The sequence below is a fragment of the Vigna angularis genome, chromosome 2 (genome assembly GCF_016808095.1).
Source record: "Vigna angularis cultivar LongXiaoDou No.4 chromosome 2, ASM1680809v1, whole genome shotgun sequence".
Taxonomy (NCBI): Eukaryota; Viridiplantae; Streptophyta; class Magnoliopsida; order Fabales; family Fabaceae; genus Vigna; species Vigna angularis.
This window is the reverse complement of record NC_068971.1, coordinates 22,930,518-22,951,057: the sequence shown is the minus strand read 5'-3', so window position 1 is coordinate 22,951,057 and position 20,540 is coordinate 22,930,518. Positions and strand designations below refer to the sequence as shown.

At 32.4% G+C, this 20,540-nt stretch overlaps 3 protein-coding genes across 5 annotated transcripts; 1 reads left to right on the top strand and 2 right to left on the bottom strand.

The window, feature by feature from the left end:
• Positions 1–679: 679 nt before the first annotated feature.
• LOC108328486 (cytochrome b5) lies at positions 680–2,723 on the bottom strand. Its single transcript, XM_017562358.1, has 3 exons — positions 2,470–2,723; positions 1,343–1,409; positions 680–1,243 (listed from the first exon to the last, which is right to left on the bottom strand). The coding sequence occupies exons 1-3, from the start codon at positions 2,554–2,556 to the stop codon at positions 987–989; spliced, it is 411 nt and encodes a 136-aa protein (XP_017417847.1). The 5' UTR covers positions 2,557–2,723; the 3' UTR covers positions 680–986.
• Positions 2,724–7,084: 4,361 nt separating this feature from the next.
• On the top strand, positions 7,085–8,781 carry LOC108327741 (60S ribosomal protein L13a-4). The gene is made up of 4 exons (XM_017561434.2): positions 7,085–7,498; positions 7,958–8,074; positions 8,166–8,253; positions 8,448–8,781. The coding sequence occupies exons 1-4, from the start codon at positions 7,227–7,229 to the stop codon at positions 8,589–8,591; spliced, it is 621 nt and encodes a 206-aa protein (XP_017416923.1). The 5' UTR covers positions 7,085–7,226; the 3' UTR covers positions 8,592–8,781.
• A 1,157-nt stretch (positions 8,782–9,938) lies between these two features.
• LOC108327116 (uncharacterized) lies at positions 9,939–13,867 on the bottom strand. Of its 3 annotated transcripts, none has more exons than XM_017560846.2 (5): positions 13,724–13,867; positions 13,119–13,271; positions 12,970–13,023; positions 12,696–12,747; positions 9,939–10,389 (listed from the first exon to the last, which is right to left on the bottom strand). In XM_017560846.2, the coding sequence occupies exons 2-5, from the start codon at positions 13,202–13,204 to the stop codon at positions 10,180–10,182; spliced, it is 402 nt and encodes a 133-aa protein (XP_017416335.1). In that variant the 5' UTR covers positions 13,205–13,271; positions 13,724–13,867; the 3' UTR covers positions 9,939–10,179. The 3 variants fall into 3 exon arrangements, with proteins under 3 accessions (XP_017416335.1, XP_017416336.1, XP_052729813.1); XM_017560847.2 differs by having other exon boundaries at positions 13,119–13,220; XM_052873853.1 differs by lacking the exon at positions 13,724–13,867 and adding an exon at positions 13,607–13,717 and having other exon boundaries at positions 13,119–13,220.
• Positions 13,868–20,540: the final 6,673 nt, after the last annotated feature.

Here is a 20,540-nt window from a genome sequence, read left to right as displayed (position 1 = left end):
GAATCATTAACACAGTTTTTTTTATTATTATTAAATATTGCAGGATATATTAATTTGTGTCATGTAACTATATTCGTAAATAATATTTATCCTAATTCGACATTCTAATAAGATACTTTATAGACAGTAATGGAGAAAGATCTAATCTTTGAAACACATAGTTTATAATATTTTATTACAATGATCTTTTAAGAGATGTAATTTTAATTTGAATCCACAACTATAATTATACATTTATTATATTTTAATTTTTTTACACATTTTTAAATAGTTGTAGTATTATGATATATTCAAAATAAGCAAATTCCATTTATGCATTTGATCACAAAACTGCATTTGGAAATCATAGTGGTGCCGTATGTTGATAACACTATATTTTCAAGGTATACAAAACATATCCTCTAATCCAATACAAACAAATGGTTGAAATTCGGGTGTAAGTATAAGATCGTAGAAATGAGAAAGTTAATAATATATAAAAAGAAATCAGAAATTCATTATTTAAATTTTTTTTTGTTAGAGATGATATTAGACCCTTATGTAGGTAAATCTTCTCGAAACATTTCTTCCAAGAAACCTTAACCAGTAGTCGAAGTGCACTTGTTAAAGCAGTGTGAGTGTGTAGACTTAAAAGTAGTGTTCTCTGTAGAAAATGCAGAATAATGAAAATGGAATGATGGGTCTCAAATTTACATAAGAAATTGAACGTCGAATCTGTTTTCCAAAGGTAACTTTATTAGTGTAACCAGAATCTCACACACTTCAAATTCTAAAACTACCAGAACTTTAAGGAGCAGAAAACTGTTCTAGTAGCTTATCAATGTGAGGGTAAGACAACCACAAATTCAACAACAAATGACAGTAACAAGGAAAAACAAGTTGGTATATCCTATTCATCCCATATAGTCTTAGTTCCATAGAACAGAACAAGCTATATTTGATAGTAACGCTTGAACAAGATTAAAGTGTTCGTGCAGTTTCAGTGGCTATGTTGATTTGTTGTTGAAGAAACGAATACCAACTGCTAAACCCAAGACAATCAGAGGAACTAGAAACTGCAGCATCTTGGTGATGAAACTTGATGATGTGTTGTTCTGATTATTTTGGAGTTGTTTTGGAGGAGTTTGCTGAACCTTGGCAGGCATGGTTGCTGGATCAATGTCTCCAACATATAGATCACTCAACATAGCTCTAGCACTCTTACTGTGACCAACATCCTCAAAGTCATCAGTAGCATCTTTCCCTGCAACAAATGACATTTTGGGCTGTCAAAAAGACATTATTTGGAAACATGTTAACTCAAGTGAGTGACGCCAAAATGGTATGTAAATCAGATATACACCTGTGGAAGACAACAAGACATCATCACCACCAGGATGGTCATCTAAGAACTTTGTGACATTATAAACCTGTTCCAGAAAGAACAGACATTTAAGTAATACTAAATTTTTTTACTGAATAGTGGTTGCTAACACAACTTGAAAGCTCGTTAAAATTTTAAGCTGATGAGAAAGAGAGAAATGAAATCCATACTTCATTAACTTCTATATGTTTGTGTGTATGTAGTGGATACAGTGGCATTCAGATATCACATTCTTTTGAGAAGCTTCATATGCTTTGAAAAACTCTTAGATGCAAAACACGCTAACACAATACAAAAACAATGTTATAAAATTGTTTAAAGCTTCCCCATGCTACAGTTAATATTTAACCAGATAACATAATTCATTCCTTTCCTAATCAAATTTTATGACATCTGCAGTAATATAGACATCAAACTTCAGAACATCTCTTAAGTTGATTATAAAAACAAAGAGAATGGATATAACAATGTTTAGCAGAAACCAGATGTTAGTCCACACCATAAGAGAGAAGGATACAGAAGAGGGATAGTAATAATGTGAGATTATGAACATATCATTTGTATCAATCAGGTTTAGGAGTTGTGAACAAACAATGTGCTGCATTAAGCACACCGATGAATCACAACACAGCCAATCTAATCTTGATTTGCGTAATTGAAATTCTTATTGAATATGCAGAAAAATAATTGAATTTCAGAGATAGTTCAATACCAAAAGAATCAATTTTATGGTGATTCATGTGATCCACAAATAACCACTTCTCACATTGCAAGCAGAAATATGAATACCAACACCCATTTGCAAACCAGACTTAATTGTGATAACCAAAATTAACCCGTCACACAAATATCCAAAACGTTCACCATGTGTTTGTGAAAAAAACGCATGCTTCATCAGTCACTATCATATAATGTTATTCAGACCAGACAAAAATATACATACAAAGGGAATCTCAAGATCAGATCCAATATTCGTTGCTATGCATGATTCCATTTCATGTGAGCTTTTTTAATAAATAATCAAATCAAAGGCACAAAACCCAGATGTAGAAGCAGAAAAATATTTGCATCGGTGCATGCATGTATCGGTAATATCACAGACACACCTTTCCATCAATGATAAGCCAGCAATCTTTGGAGTTGTTGTGTTCAGAAACTTGGGCCAAAGTGTAAACCATGCGCTCCCCACCCATTTATCTTAGGAGAGCAATGATACAATGTTGTCTTCTCGAAGAAATTGATGATTATGCTAAGGTATTTGGAATTAAGATGTTAAAAGAATTTCAAAGCGTGGAACATGGAGATCAGTGAGAATGGTTAGTTGGTTATATGAAATTATTCAGGGGAATAGATCCTTACCTTTGGGCCCAAATAGTATTTTGGTGTTCACACTGCACAACTTTTATATTTAAAATTATTCATTTTGTTCGTACAAACTCTTTAATTCTTCAAAATTTGTAGGGACTAGATACATGTACAAGAAAGTAATGAATAATTTTTATACACAAGAACTAAAATAAAAATGTTTAAAATAACACAATAAAAGGAGTAATCAAATCTAAATTTGTTAGTACTTGGAAATTGCATGCAGCCAGTAAGTTTAATTTCTGAAATTATAAAACTATTATTTTAGTGTTTTAAATTATCAAATAGTGCATATTAAAATATCTGAAAGATTAACAACTATTTTAGTGTGTAAAATTGTAATAGGTGCACGATTTATATTGAGAAATTTAATTTGAAAATAATGCATCGTTAAGGCTAATTTAATGATTAATTTATGGAAAATGATACTTTAACAACACCATTTGAAAACATTTTGACACGGGCCATGTGTCATAACGTGATTGGTCCACATGAAAAACAAAATTAAAAAAATTAGAATGACGTGGAAATATAATTGGGGCAGGGTTTGAATTGGAGGGGTTCATTTTCTCGTTTCAAAATTAATCTTAAGCAAAGCTTAGAGAGAGAACCGGAAATGTAGAGAGAGTATCGCTTCCTCCCACCTACCAAACTTGCGAGAGAAGGAGTTCCCTCCCACCCACCCATTGCTGCCGGAGTGCCGCTGTTTACGTCTCTACCCACCCACCGTTCCATTTTCGTGCCTCTTTCCTGGAGCGTCACGGTCCGTTGTCCACCGGAGTGCTGCCGTGGACGTCTACCCACCCACCGATATTCCTCCCTCCCAGCCACGGAGAAGCGTTGGTGTTGGTCGAACTGTCACCGTTGTAGGCACCAAACTTTAGGCGTTTTGGAAACAACGTACTTGGATACCGTCATTCGAGGTGCTTTGTGAAGGTTGCCTATGTTGTTTTGGGTAATTCATATTTTTGTGTTTGGTTGGTTTAGTTTGTTTAAATTTGTTTGGGCATTTATGGGTTGTTGTGTTATTTGGGTGTTTTTGGTGGTATGGTTTAGTGTAACATGAAGTTGTTTAGAACATATAGTGGTTGATGTGGTTTTTGTGAGGAAAGTATGAATTTTTTTGGTTTGTAAGAGTTATATCATCTTATTATGATAAAGAGTTAATGGATAAGATCCATAGACTCCAATAGAAAAACATGAGTGTGGAAGAATATATACAAAAAAGGGAGTTACTCATGTTAAGAGTAAGAATAAGAGAGGAACCAAGGATAACAATTTCTAGGTTTCAAAGTGGCTTGAACTATGATATTAGGGACATGGTAGAACTCTTTGTTTATAATGACCTAAATGATTTAGTTCAATTATGTGTGAGGGTAGAACAACAATTAAAGAGAAAGTCTACCACTATAAACTATTACCCCACCACATCTTACCCTAAGGAGGATTCCAAGAGGAAAGATTACCCTCCAAATCTAAATATGAAGGGTCACATGATAGAGATAAAGAAAAAGAAAAGTTTAAAGAAACTAGAACAAGATGTGTTTAGGGCTTTAAGTGTTTTGTAAAAGGGCACATTTCTTCTAAATGTCCTCACAAAAGAACAATGGTTTTGAAAGATCAGCATACTGGAATCCTAAATGGCTCTCATTCTTCACCTAGTGAAGAAGAAGTTTAGATTCTATATAGGAAATTCTTCCTTGTGAAGGAGAGTTACTATTGGTGTGTGAACTTCTTGGAAGCCAACTAATTGAATTAAAACAATCACAAAGAGAGAATATCTTCCACACAAGATGTAACATTTTTTATCACATTTGTTATGTTATTATGGATAGTGGCTCTAGTTGTAATTATTGTAGTTCAAGGTTGGTGGAAAAGTTATATTTGACTATTAAACCTCATACAAAGTCTTACAAAGTTGAATGTATTAAAGATGATGGTGGTATAATAGTCAAAGACCAAGTTAGTATACCCTCTTTTATAGGCAATTATGATGAAAATGTTTTGTGTGGCATTGTTCCTATGGAAATTGGGCATACCATACTTGGTATGCCTTGGCAATATGATCATAAATCCATCCATAATGGCTACAACAATATGATGCAAAATAATATTAAGTCCTCTCACACCTCAACAAGTGAGAAATGATGAGATAAAAATTGAAAAATAGAAAAGAAGAATTAAACAAACAACCCTCTAGAGAAGATTTTGGAAAAGAAAATATGGTATACATGCTTTTGAAATTTCATCACCAACCAACGAAAGTTTTGCTTCCTTAGATATCTTTCCGATTTGAGGACATGTCGTCTTCAAGAGGGAGGGTATGATGGAAACCAATCCAGGAAGCTTCAACATTAGTCATGGATAGGAGAATGGAATAAGAAGAAAGACTTCAAAGAACTCTTCCTTTGTGGAATATAATGTATTAGGTTGTCTTTCATTTCTCTTAGCAGTGTAAATATGTAAACACGTTTTTTCTTTAGACCTTGTATTTGGGCCAAGCTTACATTACATGTGGGCTTGTATTTTGGCCAATTTTTTTTATCAACCTCTGATGTAATCGATTATGTAAATTCCATAATAAATTAAAACTGACAACATCCTGAAAAAACACGCAGTTTTCTGATTTACATATTCCATAAATGTACATTTTTTATGTCAATTAACGTTTGAAGATGGCTAAACTCAAACTAGATGTGTTGTCTAGGAGTGCTAAGAGTGACTAGAATACTCAACCAGGAGTGGATTATACTTGGAATCAGGAGTAGTGCAAGAATACTTGGACTAGTCGTGTTGACTGGGGGACCATGAGTGGTGTATGAATACTCAACGAGGAGGTTATACTCGTGTAATCTTGATAAGATTAATGGAACTCCTTAAGAATTCTTAAGTGAGAACTGGACGTAACTCAAGTTTGAGTGAACTAGTATAAATATTGTGTCTTATTAATTTTTTCTTTTAAAACTATTGTTAAATTTTCCATGTCATCGTTTGAAAGAATATTTATTCACTTACCTTACTCACCCAATGCCTAGACATAATTTACTTCTGAAAATTCTTCTACGAAACCATTAGATGCTGCATTGCAAAAATATTTTGAAAACACTATTCACCCCACCCCCTCTCCCCTCTAATGTTTTCCTGTGTATTTCAATATAAACAACTAACTACGACTAACTAGGAAAATACTTCATTATTATAACATAATAATCATATCAATAATTCTTCCTAACTTTGAATCAAGATGTACCCTAATCCTCACTCTTTTACCCACTTCTAACATCTTTTACATATTTTGCGGATTGAGTTTGTTTTTCCACTACTAGATCTATATGTAATAACTTTACCTCAACATTTTAGGTGAAAAAACTCTCTCAATTTTCCAAACCTTATCATTTTCTTGTTATTTTTTGATTGAGTAGTATAGTTATCGAATGACATCAAATATTTTACTAGTGAGTCATAAAAACTAATGTTTTTAACGTTTTTCAGAGTCTTCTTAATAAAATGGTGTATGATAAATGTATTAATGACCAAATATGAGATATATGTATTAAAAAATATATTACTTCTAATCTTGCACTTGAAGTTAATGAATCTTATAAATATTATCTTTGGGTGAAAAGTGAAAGAATGGTAAAAATATTTGTAAATTTATTTTACCTTTTGTAATATCATCACCTTAATTTCTACCACAAATTATCTGATTTTCAAATCTTACCTTCTAAAATTTGAAAAAAATTAATGTTTGTTAATAAAAAAATGAAAGACAAGAATAATCTAATTAGAAATATAATTCAATTGGTAATAGTTAAATATGAGAAACATTAAAGATTAATATAGTGGTGTGTTTTCATTTTAAACGATTTTAAACTCAAAGAAAGATAAAATTGAAAACATTCAATTTTTGTTGTGAAAATATTGATCCAAAAAGTGAGTCAAAGCTGAAAAAAGTATCAAAGAACTCGTGTTTAATATTTCAGAAACTTTTTTACCACAAAATGTTTAAAAAGCAAAGCCATAAAGAATCTTTACTTCTTCTCTATGTCCAGATGATGATTTTTTTTATGTTTGCTTACTTACTTGATGTAATTAATCGACATTTTTAATTATTTATAATATCATTGTACTAATTGAAAGTATTACCATATAAATAGATTTAAATTTTAAAAAATTAATGAACTTAAAACCCAACATATTCATAAATTTAACTGAGAAGCATACAAACAAAAAAAATCTAATAATATATACGTATATATATATAAAAAAACTAAATACTTTTAATTTTGTTGAGTAGCTTGGTTTACAGTTCAACGCAAGCGTTAGGCCCATTGGGTGAAAAGCCCAACCCACACTCTCCGGCAACAAAAAACCCTAATCCAGTAATCCCTCTGCGCCTCCCTCTTATACTCAAAACCTTAGCAGAGACACACAGCAGAATAGACCAAAGAACCAACCTTCAGTGTTGTGTGGGAGAGAGAAAGAGAGAGAGAAAAAAATGGTTTCAGGGTCAGGGATCTGCGCGAAGAGGGTGGTGGTGGACGCTCGCCACCACATGCTTGGAAGGTTGGCCTCGATCGTGGCCAAGGAACTTCTCAATGGGCAGAAGGTGGTGGTGGTCAGGTGCGAGGAGATTTGCATCTCCGGCGGGCTCGTGAGGCAGAAGATGAAGTACATGCGCTTTCTACGCAAGCGCATGAACACCAAACCCTCTCACGGCCCCATTCACTTCCGGGCTCCCGCTAAGATCTTCTGGCGCACCGTTCGCGGGTTAGTGTTAATGCCCTTTTGTCCCCTTTGAAAAAATTCATTAGCCGACACTTCTTTAATGTTTGCAATTGGTATGATTGTGTATAATCTAAAGTTCGAATTCTGAAAGTAAGTTTTTTTTTCAACGAAATTATTAAGGTCTTCGTTAATTGACGTGGATTGATGTTTGCAAATGAAAATTTATGTTTTCAGAATGAATGTAGTGTTTGAATTTTAATTTTGTTTAATGGGGTTAAGTGGTCCATGTATTCAACCTTTATTAGATGGATAATGTTTGGTGTTTATGGGATTAATGTGTAATTTTTGCAATGATAGATATGTTTCAATGAAGGATAGTGGGATAGGGTTTTGATGTTTTGGGATTACTGTGTAATTTTTGCAATATTAGGGTTTGCGATGAAGGATATTGATGTTGTCAATTCGTGGGAAGTTTTTTCTGAAATGGGTGTTTGTTTGCAGGATGATTCCTCATAAGACTAAGCGTGGGGAAGCTGCTCTTGATCGATTGAAGGTTTATGAGGGTATTCCTCCTCCATACGACAAGACTAAGAGGATGGTTGTCCCTGATGCTCTCAAGTGAGTTTTATTTAGTTTTTTAGAGATTTTCTGTCTTGATGTTATTGTTGTTGTTATTGTGAATGCTGAGCTGGGGAATGGATTTGCTTAGGGTGTTGAGGCTTCAGAAGGGGCACAAATACTGTCTTCTAGGCAAATTGTCATCTGAGGTTGGATGGAACTATTATGATACCATCAGGGTGAGTTCTTACCTTCTGTTATTTTTGTACTTGTAATTTCCTTATTTCCTTGTGAATTGTCAAGAGAAATCACTGGGTGAATTATTTACGACAATTTTGGTCTCAGTGTAGCATCAAGGGAACTAGACTGAGGCTCTGCCACTTTTGGAAATTTTCTCTTATTCTGTGGTTTCTAATTGCTATGTTGCTAACAGGAACTGGAAAAGAAGAGGAAGGAGAGGGCACAGTTGTCTTATGAGAGGAAGAAGCAGCTTGCCAAATTGAGGGTGAAAGCTGAAAAGGTTGCAGAGGAGAAGCTCGGTTCCCAAATTGAAATCCTTGCTCCCGTTAAGTACTGAGTAGGTGTATGCTAGTTAGTGTTTTGAAGTTTTGGTTTGAGGTGTATACCCAATTGAACTCCATTTCAATTTTGCTGGTCATCTTGGACTCTAGATATGACAATCTTGGAAGTTGTTTTACTTTGTTTGCTTTAGAATTTTTATGTCATCCGATTAAGTTCTATTACATAATTGTTTTTTTTGTGTTGTCTCTATGGTGTGATATATTGTGGCATTTTAATCTTACCTCCTGCATGAAGATGGACTAAATAAAATATTTTACCTTCAGTTTTATGCTCAACAAGATACATCGTTTTCTAGTATTTGTAATTGTGTAATTTGATAGAGATCAAGTGGGAATCTGAAATGATGTAATATGATATCAAAGGGGGACACAGACACCACCAACTTGGTGTCATTCGACATGTAAACAGGTTCGATCTCAAAGGTATTATATCCAAAGAAAAGCTACAAATGAACATGTGATATAAAAAATGTATGAAATTTCTATAAACAATATTTTTAACATAACATGTAATAGTATCTGCAAATGTTGTCTTCGTTAACTTGTTAATGCCTATTGCTGGGTTGTAAAAAAAATTGTGAAATTCGTGTAATTTTAAGTCATTATAAAGTCATTAAGTTATGTTCTTTTTGAACAATAAGGCAAAATATAAGTGGCATAGATCATAGAGTAACACTATCATGCTATGTTACGCTTTAACAGAGTGATAGTTCCCTTAACTTATTTTTTTGATGATATGCCTTTGTGTTGAAGTAGTGTTTCTTTTAACACAATGTTGCACTATGATTTTGCAAATAGATTTACATTAGATAGTTAAATGCTTAATAAAATATATCAATATAAGAAATCATTCAATAAAATCCTCCTACAACCAATCAAATGAAAAAGGGACGGTGTTTTTTTCAGTAAAACTAATATAATTTCTCTTAATTATCATGTATTTAAGGATTAAATTTAATTTTCTAAAAAAGTATTAAAATAACCAGTTAATAAAAATTGAGTAAAGTTATGTGCTTTTTCTCGACACTTGGTCCGTCTCCAAATAAAAAATATATGACCATTAATGATCCCGTAGTTAATTTACCCGTGTGCAACTTTCCTATAAATTAAATTCTTATATAAATTGATCAGATTACAAAAATTAATCTTACACATTTAACTGTTACTATTAATGAGGAATATTTATTTAAATGTAAGAGGGAAGCAAAAGAACGATCAAGTAATTGAAAAAACAGCTAGAATCGTTTTTGTAGAGGATAATTCATGATATTTTTAGGTTCTAATTCCAAATTTCATATACATCATTATACATCAAATAAAAATAAGTCAATTGAAAATACCTATTCAATGAAAATGTGATAATGTAATTAATTCTTGGCCTTAGAAAGAGAAGGTGTGAAGAATAGTTATAAGTGATACAGAAATGTGACAAGATACCGCATTGCCAAGCAAAAACGCCGAAATGACATCCAAATAATTGTCGTTTGAGTATTGTATTAGGAATGAATAGATAGGAGAGTATGGATGATAAACTGCATTCTGTATTAGAACAAAAAACTTTGATAATAAACAAACTTTGTTCCTTCATCCATTGCTTTCTGTATGTGAGAGGGAAGAGCTATTGGAGGCATGTGACTCAGAATTCTTGTTGAAGATGAAACCTTTACTCCCAATGTTTTTGAAAAATGTCATAAAACTCTTAACACCGTCATCTAGACCACTCTGCAGCATCTGAGGGGAAAACAGTTCTGGGTTTTCTGAACCTTTTTTGACCGAGATTACTGCAAAATTTATCTACAAAACGAAATTTTGTAAGTCACAAGTTTGATGGATTACTAATATTTCAACACATTAACACTTTTGATTGATATCATAATAGTAATTACGCGAGGCTATACAAATTACAAAAAGGAAAATTAGATACACTAAGGCATTTTCACCAACTGTTTTCTGATCACATTGCCTTTGCTCCCTGCATCTGTTTAAATATTAAAAATAAAAATTTGTTGAAAAGTTAACGGTTCTTACTCCTGAGAAATACAAACAAACTATTTAATAAGTTGTCACTACTCATTTACCTCAATAATGAGGTTAATCTACACTGGAAACAAAATTTGATTTAACAAATACTAACATTTCCGTTGATCATATATGCCAAACAATTTCAAACTTACAATCGTTACACGATGATTTATCCTCTCAACTTCTAAAACCTATTCAACTATTCATCATAAACTACAAAATAGTAATGAATTTAAAACATCCTAATCCACGTCTTTCATAGTTTCTATGGGTAGGCTCTCCTCTTTTATATAAGGAAAAACGTTGATCACAAAGTTGTGGCATTCAAAACATATACATATGCGTTGTGGGTATTACAAAAGACACTTAGTTCGACGTTTCTTAGTTTCCACACTTTCAAAAGGTTTATATACAATGACTCTCCATATACCTTCAAAGTGGGTAGCAAAGGAGGTGAGTCTTGCCTGCATGAAATTGTGGGCCTCATTTGGGCTTTCTGTGCATGTTTCAATTCATTCCTAACTTATTCAGATTTCCTATTTTTTTGCCTAGTGAATGTTGGACCCTTGGCTTGCCGGAATTTTGGCTTCCACGTTACATGAACGTTGGCTTGCAGGTTCCGTGGCTTCCATGTTGCCTCCCCTTTCTCCACAACATTCATCCTTTTCTTTTGTAACCTAATGGGGATTGTGTGATTCTACTCTTTGGTGAATGCTTGCTAGTTTTGTAATTCTCGATATCACTCAAGAAGTTCTTATTGTATCCTGAGACTGATACAACATACAGTGCTCAGCCATATCTTAGGAAACCATTCATTATATTTGTGATCTCAGCCAACTTTTATTACAAATTATACATCAATTTGTAGATCACAGATCAAGGGTTACTGTATTTGTAGTAAAAGCTAGCTTAAAACATTAACAAAGTGGTTTCCTAAGGCGTGAATGAACATTGCTCTTAAAGACTTATCTGCAATATATTATTACACAAGCTTCCTAGGGTACAACAGGAACCTCATGGGTGGTATGCTAAGGATACAAAAACTAACAAGCACAAGACAGTAGAATCCAAGATAGAAGAGAAGAAAATGAGTGAAAGTGTGATTTCAAAGGAGAGGTGAGGAAAATATTTACAGGGGAAGAAAACATGACCTACACAGTCACACATTCCCACAATCCCACCACGTTAGGAAAGGGATGGATGAAGATTGCCGAATAGGAGGGGCCAACATTCACAAAGAACGTGCAATGGCCAATGTAGCCATTCAAGGTTCAATGGTGAGACGTGTAAGGCAAGGGCCAAAAAATAAGGAATCTAGATACGGTTTTAAAGATTAATATTAACCAAAGACAAAAAGAAAACAAATATATAAATCGAATGGTAAAAAGGACCTGGACCTCCTAATCACACACGATCAAGGGGGGAACCAACCACAAATTGAACTGAAACGATCACAAAAATTCCAAATGAGACCCACAACTTCAAGCACGCAAGCCCCACCCACAACCCTTGCTAACCACTTTGTAGGTATATGAAGAGTCTCGGTATATAAACACTTTGAAAGAGAGGAAACTAGGAAATATGGGATTTGGCACCTTTTGGAATAATCAAAATACAATAGTATTCCCATCAACTAATAGTCACTCTTGTAGTATGGTAACATCATAGTGCATTAGATATGATGCTTAAACAAATAGAAGTAAAGTAATTTAGTCGTTTATACATATGGCTAGTATTTTATCACGAGTCATGTCTCATGTTCAATGAATTTAACAGCCTATTTGATGGTCATGATCCTTGAATCTTGATCCTACATGCACATAATCAGTTACATTTTCAAAGTCATGCTTGCAGTGTCATTGAAAAAATCCACCAATTAAGAACATCAAAGACAATAACCGATAAAACTTACAATGAAGGAATAAAGACAAATATTGGAGCAAGGTATAAGAAGAATAAATCAACAATAGGCCAGCTAAACCGATACGATAATAAAATCAAGAAAACAAAAATTTATTAAAAGAAGTAAATAATGGGCACAAAACAAAGTGATGACAATAATAAAATCGTAGTCATACTGATTGTGAGGCCTTCTGCACCAAGGCTTTGGCAAGTGGCAGTATGCAAAACCTTCAGACAGATAAAGAAAGAAAAATAATTAGCTAGTAATCAAATATACAAAAGGTGTTTTCTTGCTTAGCTTATGTATAGAATTTCCTTTACTTTATGCACTCCATAAATTATAAAACTAAGCAGCAGATCGCACACACAGTGCTTATAAAGTACATCATTAAATTTTTGTGCATTCAGGAGCCACAACAAAAGGTTTAATAGAAAAGGGAAGTATCTTACATTCCTCTGCCTCCATCAAGTGCTTCCTCTGCTGGGTCTTTCCACTCATCGATTCTGTTTAGACAAACCAATATTTGAAAAATATAGTAGAGGACAACATTAATACATATGAAAGAGACAGAAAAGGACAGATTGGGGAGAGACATTACACCCATCCATAGCGGCGGTCAAACAGAAGCTGCTTAGAAGATTGTCTGGAATTTGAGACATTGACTCTTGAGCTTGTGGATTCCATCTTCCACACTTATTTGCTAGACAGAGAGAATAAGGAAGTATGTTTGAGTTGATAACTGGAAAAGAAGCTATAACAACAACGAATGTAGACAGTCAGAGATTCGTTTACGATCCAACATAGGAAATATTTTGTATAGATAATTTTAGTTTTATTTTGATCCAATCCCGAAACATATATCAACTTAGCTAAACTTTACTAGGGTTTATATACAATTTCATCGGAATATGATTATTGTTGCCACAAACAGCCACATTTGTCCCTAATTTCTCACAATTTCAAAGATTGTGATGAAACCTTCACCAGTGGGGTTGCTATATAACTATTAGACCAATCTAAGAATCACTGAGCATTCAAATTTGAAAACTTTTTAACACAAACGACTGTAGTGTACAAATTTTATACCCTCAAACAGAAGATAAACAAGGAGAATACGTAATCAGTGGCATTTCCAACCGTGAAACTAACCCAGAAGGTACCACAAGTAGAGGAAAACGAAAATTAGACAAGGAAATGAGTTACCTTAGGCTAAAAACTGAATCTTGGAAATGGTTATGGCTCAAAATAAGGATTATGTGGGTGGTGTGAAGAAAGAAATGAGTTTGTTCGAAGCTGCAGCAGAATAAAGAAAAGATAAAAAACTGCATGTGTTTTTTCCTTTTCTTTTTCTTTTGTTTTTCAAGAAAATAGATGTTTGGCAATCCTAAATCAGAATTAAACATAGATCTTACAGCGAATAAGTTTTTTACAAATTACTTTGTTATTTAATATTTTTCAAACAAAAATATATAATGTTGAACTAATATAAATGTAGTATTTTAAATTTACATATATAATTAAAATTTGAAACTAACAATAACCTTTTTTAAAAAATCTTATTAATTCGAGATTTAATGTTTAATGTTTGAGCTTAATATGAATAAATTATTATAATAATCAAATAATATATGAATAATATTAAAAATATAATATAATAATATTACAATGTTAAAATGTAAATTTTTAAATATATATTAGTAAGTTTTTAACTTTTAAAGAAAGTATGAAACGTATAAGAAATTATGTTATCATATTTAAATTAAATTTTAATAAAATTTATCAACATTTATTATTGATAATAAATATATATGGACAAAAAAAAAGATAAATATTTTAGTATTTTTAAGAAAAATATTTTAAAAAATTGATCATTAGATATTTTTAATTGAATTGACTTGTACCGATGTTGGATTATTTGAGCAGTTTTTTCTCAAGTTGGCTTATGATTTCTTTGAATCCATGATTATTTGATTTGCGAATGGTCAGATTTGATTTGAAATAGAAAGATCAAAATAAAATTTTGAATTTATGATATATATATATATATATATATATATATATATATATATATATAAAGGAACAAGCCAGTATATAAGAATTATTAGGGTAAACATATGTATACGTACATACTTAATATCTACAAATATATTAATAAGTGATGATATTATAATTTGAATAAATTAATATACGAAATAAATTTATATTTATCATAAACAAAGTATAATATTTATTTGGGTTAAATATGTTTTTCGTCTCTTAAGTATCACACGATTTTGGTTTTAGTCCCTACTCGAAACTTTGATGGTTTTTAGTCTTCATAGTTTTAAAACTCTTACTATTAGTCCTTAAAATTGGACGGCGTTAACTTTTAGTAGATGTGGTAAACGACAAGGTCACGTTTTATGTCAGCTTCCCTCTTCACTCTCTACTACGTTGGTTTTCTTTTTATTCATGAGATTAAGTGATTGCCACGTGTTGTTGATTGAAATCAGATTAACAATTAGGGTTCTTAATTGGGCAAAGTTTTTTTTTTTTTCAATTGGGGAAAAGTAGTTTTACTTGAAGCATTGTACTCCAAGCATTGTACTCGAAACCTTCCACTCGAAGCATTCTATCAAGGTGGTCTTTGCGGTGGTCATTGCGGTGCTCGTGAAAGAAACGGTGGGTGTGAAAGACAAGCGTAAAGGTAAGCTATTGTTTTTCTTTTTCGGTTATGGTTGTTCCAATTTGGGCGTAAAGTGTTGATGTCTGAATGTAGGTCTAGAAATGGTTTTCGACATTTGTTTGCATCACATGGGGAAGTTTATTACTAATAAGGGGCTACAGTATGTTGGAGGAGAGATACACGTGATCAAAGGACTTGATCTGGATCGTTGGTCGTATTTTGAAGCAGTTGGAATAGTTAAAGAATTTAAGTATGATGCAAACTTCAAACTATAGTGGAAGGGGTTGAAACAAAGGCTGATGAATAATTTGAGATTATTGAGTGATGACAGGCTGTACTTGGCTAACTATGCAGAGGAGAATAAGGAAGGGGTAGAAATCTAAGTTTAACATGTTCCTAGTGAGGTAGTGGAAGTTCACTTTCTTAGTTGTGGTGAAGTGGCAGATGAAGGAAACATAAACATGGAGGAAGTGGTTTCCAATTGGTTGCTAGCTATTCCAACTAAGTGTTGGTGTAAACATGCATTCAGTAGTTATCCTAGATGCGATGTCTTGATAAATCATTTGTCTGAGTCATTTAATAGTACAATTTTACTAGCTAGAGACAAACCTATCATAACTATGATGGAATGGATTAGAACTTACATTATGAGTAGGTTTGCAACACTTAGAGAAAAAACAAAGACATATACAGGAGTTGTGATGCCTAAACCACAAAAAAGGCTTGATAGGGAAGTAGAGAAGAGTGGAAATTGTATTCCAACTTGGGCAGGGGCTACAAAATTTGAAGTCACTCACGGGTTTATAATGGACAAGTTTGTAGTTGACCTAAGTAACCATTCATGTAGTTGTTACTTTTGGGATTTGGTAGGAATACCTTGCAGGCACGTTGTGGCTGCCATAAATTACAAAGTAGAAAACCCTGAAGACTATGTACATCCTTATTACAAGAAAGAGGCTTATGAAACTTGTTATGACCCTGAAATTTTTCCAATCAATGGACATCAACTGTGGTCTACTTCTGAATCTGGTGCACTACTCCCTCCAATTTATAAAACACCCCCTGGGAGGCCTAAAAAACTAAGAAGAAGGGAGGCTAATTAATATGTGAGTCATACAAAATTGTCAAAGAAGAATCTTGTTATGAAGTGTAGCAGCTGCAATAAATTTGGTCATAATGTAAGAACATGTAAAAGGGGAAAGAAAAAGGTACAAAATCACTCTTTTACAACTTCACTTATTTACACATTCATAATTATTTACACTATGATAATTGCAATGTCGCTTACTTCCATTTACAAAACACAAGGGGCACTTCAAGTGCAGGAGGATCTGGCAACACAAGGGCAACTTCCACTGCAGGAGGTTCTCAAGCACAACCAGCTCCATCAACGTCACAAGGTGGAGGAACATCAAGAAGGGGGACTTCTCAACTAGGACGACCTCAAACAACATCACAACCTGGAACAAGTGGCAGTGGAGCAGGACCTGCATCAAGTCATCAAGGTGGAAGAAGAACATCCTCATGACTACTAGCTGCACAACATCTAGGGTCCCAAGCTAATACCAATTGAAGATTTATTGTAGTCAAACGTTTATTTTAATGTATTTTGTAAGTCACAGTCACCCACTTAGGGAACAATAATAGTGGGTACAGTGGTTGCTTTTAACATCTACCATCATATGTAATTGTAAGGGACCACTTAACTTACTTTAGTACTGCTATTACAATATTTTTTGTCAGTGGTAAGGGACCACTTAACTTACTTATCTTATTTAATAGCATGGGACCACTTGATATTATATCCTGCTTCTTGTTGTATTCCAACTTTGCATTATGCCAAGTTAACTTTATTTATTCCAACTTTGGTGTCATGTATATGAGTTTTTATTGCCTATTGTCAAGTAGGATTCCAACGTCATAGGGTGCTTGAAATATAAGCAGGGGGTCATGTATCAGCAAGGGGTCACAACGTCAAAGGGTGCTTGAAATACATGTGTTTAAATCTCTGAATCACTATGAAAATCAGCAGGAAGTGGCTGCTTAGTCAAGCAGGATACTCTGCTTAGTCAATTTTAGCAGGCAAATTAGAGACCATAATTTGGAGAATTTAGTCAACCAGAATTTGGAGACAAACTCAAGTACCTCATTTTATTCAATCATAATTCTTAATTACAATTCATCTCCAACAAAAACATAATACATAAGAAAATTGTTAACGCCCATGACAAAACAAACAACAACAACATCATTTTCCCAACTTTCTTCTCTTGTTCTAATTTCCTTTTCAGCTTGTCGTTCTTCTTCCTTAGATCCAGTACAAGTTTTTCATTTTCCAAACACATTTCAAGTTCTTCACGTTTTCTTTCAAAGCTTCCTTCAATTTCAGAAACTCCTTCATCATGCCATTCAAAGTAATTACAACTTGAATTACTCTGCAATCAAAATAACACACGATTAATACAAAATTCAGCACATGAAAGAAAATATTTAATCACTTACTGCCCAATTTCTACATCTATAAAACAATCTTCCTTTGTTCTTCACAGTAGTTGCCTTCAAAAGCAACAATGTTTCACCACAACCACACAATTTAGATGGTAACGTGAAGATGATCCACAGCTTTGCGACTTTCCCGAACCAATTGACCTTCGCGTCCAATAATTTCCTCCATTGTCACCTTCCATTTCACTACAACAAAGAAATCCATTCATCAGCTTTCGTGTCCACCCAAACCCTATATCCCCAATCCTTATATTCACACGAAGAAGAACAAAACAAAACGTATCAACTTACTTCCTCAAGAAGATGAACTCCAACCTTCAGATGTACCTCCTCAATTTTCTTTGCCCCCAACTGCATTGACGAAAAAGAACCCAACTTCTTAAAATCTCATTTATAAGAGATGACGAAGTGCGCTTCAACCAAATGCACACTTAACATACTTAATCTCATTTCAAAACTTAAACAACCAACATGGCAGAGAGTGAAGAGGGAAGCTGGCATAAAACGTGACCTCGCCGTTTACCACATCTACTAAAAGTTAACGCCGTCCAAATTTAAAGACTAATAGTAAGAATTTCAAAACTTTGAGGACTAAAAATCATCAAAGTTTAGAGTAAGGACTAAAACCAAAATCGTGTGATACTTAAGGGACGAAAAACATATTTGACCCTATTTATTGGTATACACTAGTTTTTAATAGAAAATTATTAAACTATACACTTATAATTATTCATCAATTAATTTTTTAATGAAAGATGAAATAACTATTTATATTTTAAATGAGTTGATTTTTTTTTGTAATGTATAAAAATATTTATTTTTATTTTTATAATAAAGAAACTAATGTTTGGGTAAATGATAATTGTGGAAAAGTGAGATAAAAAAATACTTAAATTTAAAAAGATAACAATTAAAAATAAAATTGATAAGAGAATTATTTTAAATTATAAAATTTAGTTATTAAAAATTTAAATTAAAAAATATATATACACAAAAAGGATAAATTACTTTTATTTAATTATATAGTTATATAAGTTATTATTAAATAAGAAATATGAGGCTGGAAAAAAATATAAGATGTTATCTTCTTCTAATCAATTCAAAATAATACATTTTAGGTATGGTAAGGAAAACAATGGGAAAAAAAAAAGAATACAAACATCTTAGAAGAGGAAAATCAAAGTATTTTATAAACCATAAATAAAATTTACATGTTTTTTTTTTTCATTCTTCTTTGTATGAAAATAAAGTCTTTTAATCTCATTATAAACATGTAAAGTAACTAAACTATTAGACTTGATGGCTTTTTCTAGCATTATTATCCCATTTTAGAGATTTACTAACTTTGTCTTAATCTCTATAAAGGTTTGAACAAAATCTGATGACGTGTGTTTAACGTCATATATAGAAAAATTTAACTGAGTTGTAAAAAGTCACCCAAATATATATATATATATATATATATATATATATATATAATATTGTTATTTATTTTAAAGCATAGTTTAAGTTAAATAGTATATCATTATTTTCATTAGATAGCATATTTGAAATCTAAACACTTATTTCATCTTGGTATATAGTTATAATTAAAAGTAGATAACGTGATATTGTTATATTTAAATTGTAGGTATTTTATCATCCATAATTAAGACATAGATGAAGTTAAATTAACTTTTTGGTTGTTAAAAATATACTTTTTTAACAAAATGTATATAGGAAGTGTGTTTAATATTCTTATAAAATTACATATAAAAACAGTTTTGAAATACACATTAAAACACTAAAGGTGATTTGAATAATGTTTTCTAAAAAACATTTTTAAGAGCTATATGATGAAGATGAATTTTCCAAGGATTACTAAATAAAAATATTCTTTAGACAATGTCATAGAAAACTTATCAAAAGCTTTTAAAAGAAGAAAAACAACAAAACATAATTTTTATACTAGTTCACTTAATCTTGAGTTACTTCCAATTCTCCTTAAGAACTCTTAAAGGATTCCACAAATCTTTTCAAGATTACACGAGTTTAACTCACTCCTGTTTATAAGTATTATTATCACGCTTGGTTGTCAAGTATTCTCCGTCACTCCTAGCATCTCTGGATAATTGTCTAGTTAAGTATTCTTCACCACTCCTAGTATCCCTAGACAATTGTCTAGTTGAGTATTCTTCACCACTTCTTCTCTTCGGTTGATCTTCTTTATATATGTTATCTTGTAAGATGACTGTTGGACACTGAATTGATTTCAAGAGAGCAGGTAGCCTTTAGGTGGAAAGTCAGACTTTAGTCTTTTCTGTAGAGGTATAATGCTTTATCAGAGTTTATATTGAAGAACAACTGGTACGAGTTGTTAGAGCAGAAGTCTTCAAAGAAAAATTCCCAAAATGTTCTTCTTTTCTCTCATCATCTTTATCCAACGTGTGTAGATGTTATGATCAATTCTTTGTGTATTCCTATTCTGTACAGATAACAAGAACGAAATATACAAGCAAAATAACACTTTATAGTACAACATTAAATGGGTTAAATGTTTTGAACATTTATAAATGTTAATTTATATTGCTTATTCAAAATATTTTGTCACACGTCTTGTCAACAATTACTACATTGTTCAAGTATAATATTCAAGAATTGTTAGACGATGTATAACACATTGACATCAGACAATGTAAAGCGTTATACACTTATGAATGAAAAGTTGTTTTAGATGTAGAACATCAAACTCTAGTGTTTTTATGATTCTCGAGAATATTACGATTTCAATCAGAGAGCATGAGAACACATCTTATTGTTTTGCACATATCCCTTAGGGGTATCTTTGTAAAAAGCTTTTCTTTTAACACT

What these genes read in the sequence shown, in the direction of transcription:
- LOC108328486 (XM_017562358.1), bottom strand. Translation starts at nt 2,556, where the DNA reads ATGGGTGGGGAGCGCATGGTTTACACTTTGGCCCAAGTTTCTGAACAC. An exon ending in GGCTTATCATTGATGGAAAG is followed by an intron (nt 1,410 to 2,469) that starts GTGTGTCTGTGA and finishes TTTCTGGAACAG; the next exon opens with GTTTATAATGTCACAAAGTT. An exon ending in TGTCTTGTTGTCTTCCACAG is followed by an intron (nt 1,244 to 1,342) that starts GTGTATATCTGA and finishes CATTTGTTGCAG; the next exon opens with GGAAAGATGCTACTGATGAC.
- LOC108327741 (XM_017561434.2), top strand. Translation starts at nt 7,227, where the DNA reads ATGGTTTCAGGGTCAGGGATCTGCGCGAAGAGGGTGGTGGTGGACGCT. An exon ending in TTCTGGCGCACCGTTCGCGG is followed by an intron (nt 7,499 to 7,957) that starts GTTAGTGTTAAT and finishes GTTTGTTTGCAG; the next exon opens with GATGATTCCTCATAAGACTA. An exon ending in ACTATTATGATACCATCAGG is followed by an intron (nt 8,254 to 8,447) that starts GTGAGTTCTTAC and finishes TGTTGCTAACAG; the next exon opens with GAACTGGAAAAGAAGAGGAA.
- LOC108327116 (XM_017560846.2), bottom strand. Translation starts at nt 13,204, where the DNA reads ATGGAATCCACAAGCTCAAGAGTCAATGTCTCAAATTCCAGACAATCT. An exon ending in CTTGATGGAGGCAGAGGAAT is followed by an intron (nt 12,748 to 12,969) that starts GTAAGATACTTC and finishes ATCTGTCTGAAG; the next exon opens with GTTTTGCATACTGCCACTTG. An exon ending in TGCAGAAGGCCTCACAATCA is followed by an intron (nt 10,390 to 12,695) that starts GTATGACTACGA and finishes TTCGTTTTGTAG; the next exon opens with ATAAATTTTGCAGTAATCTC.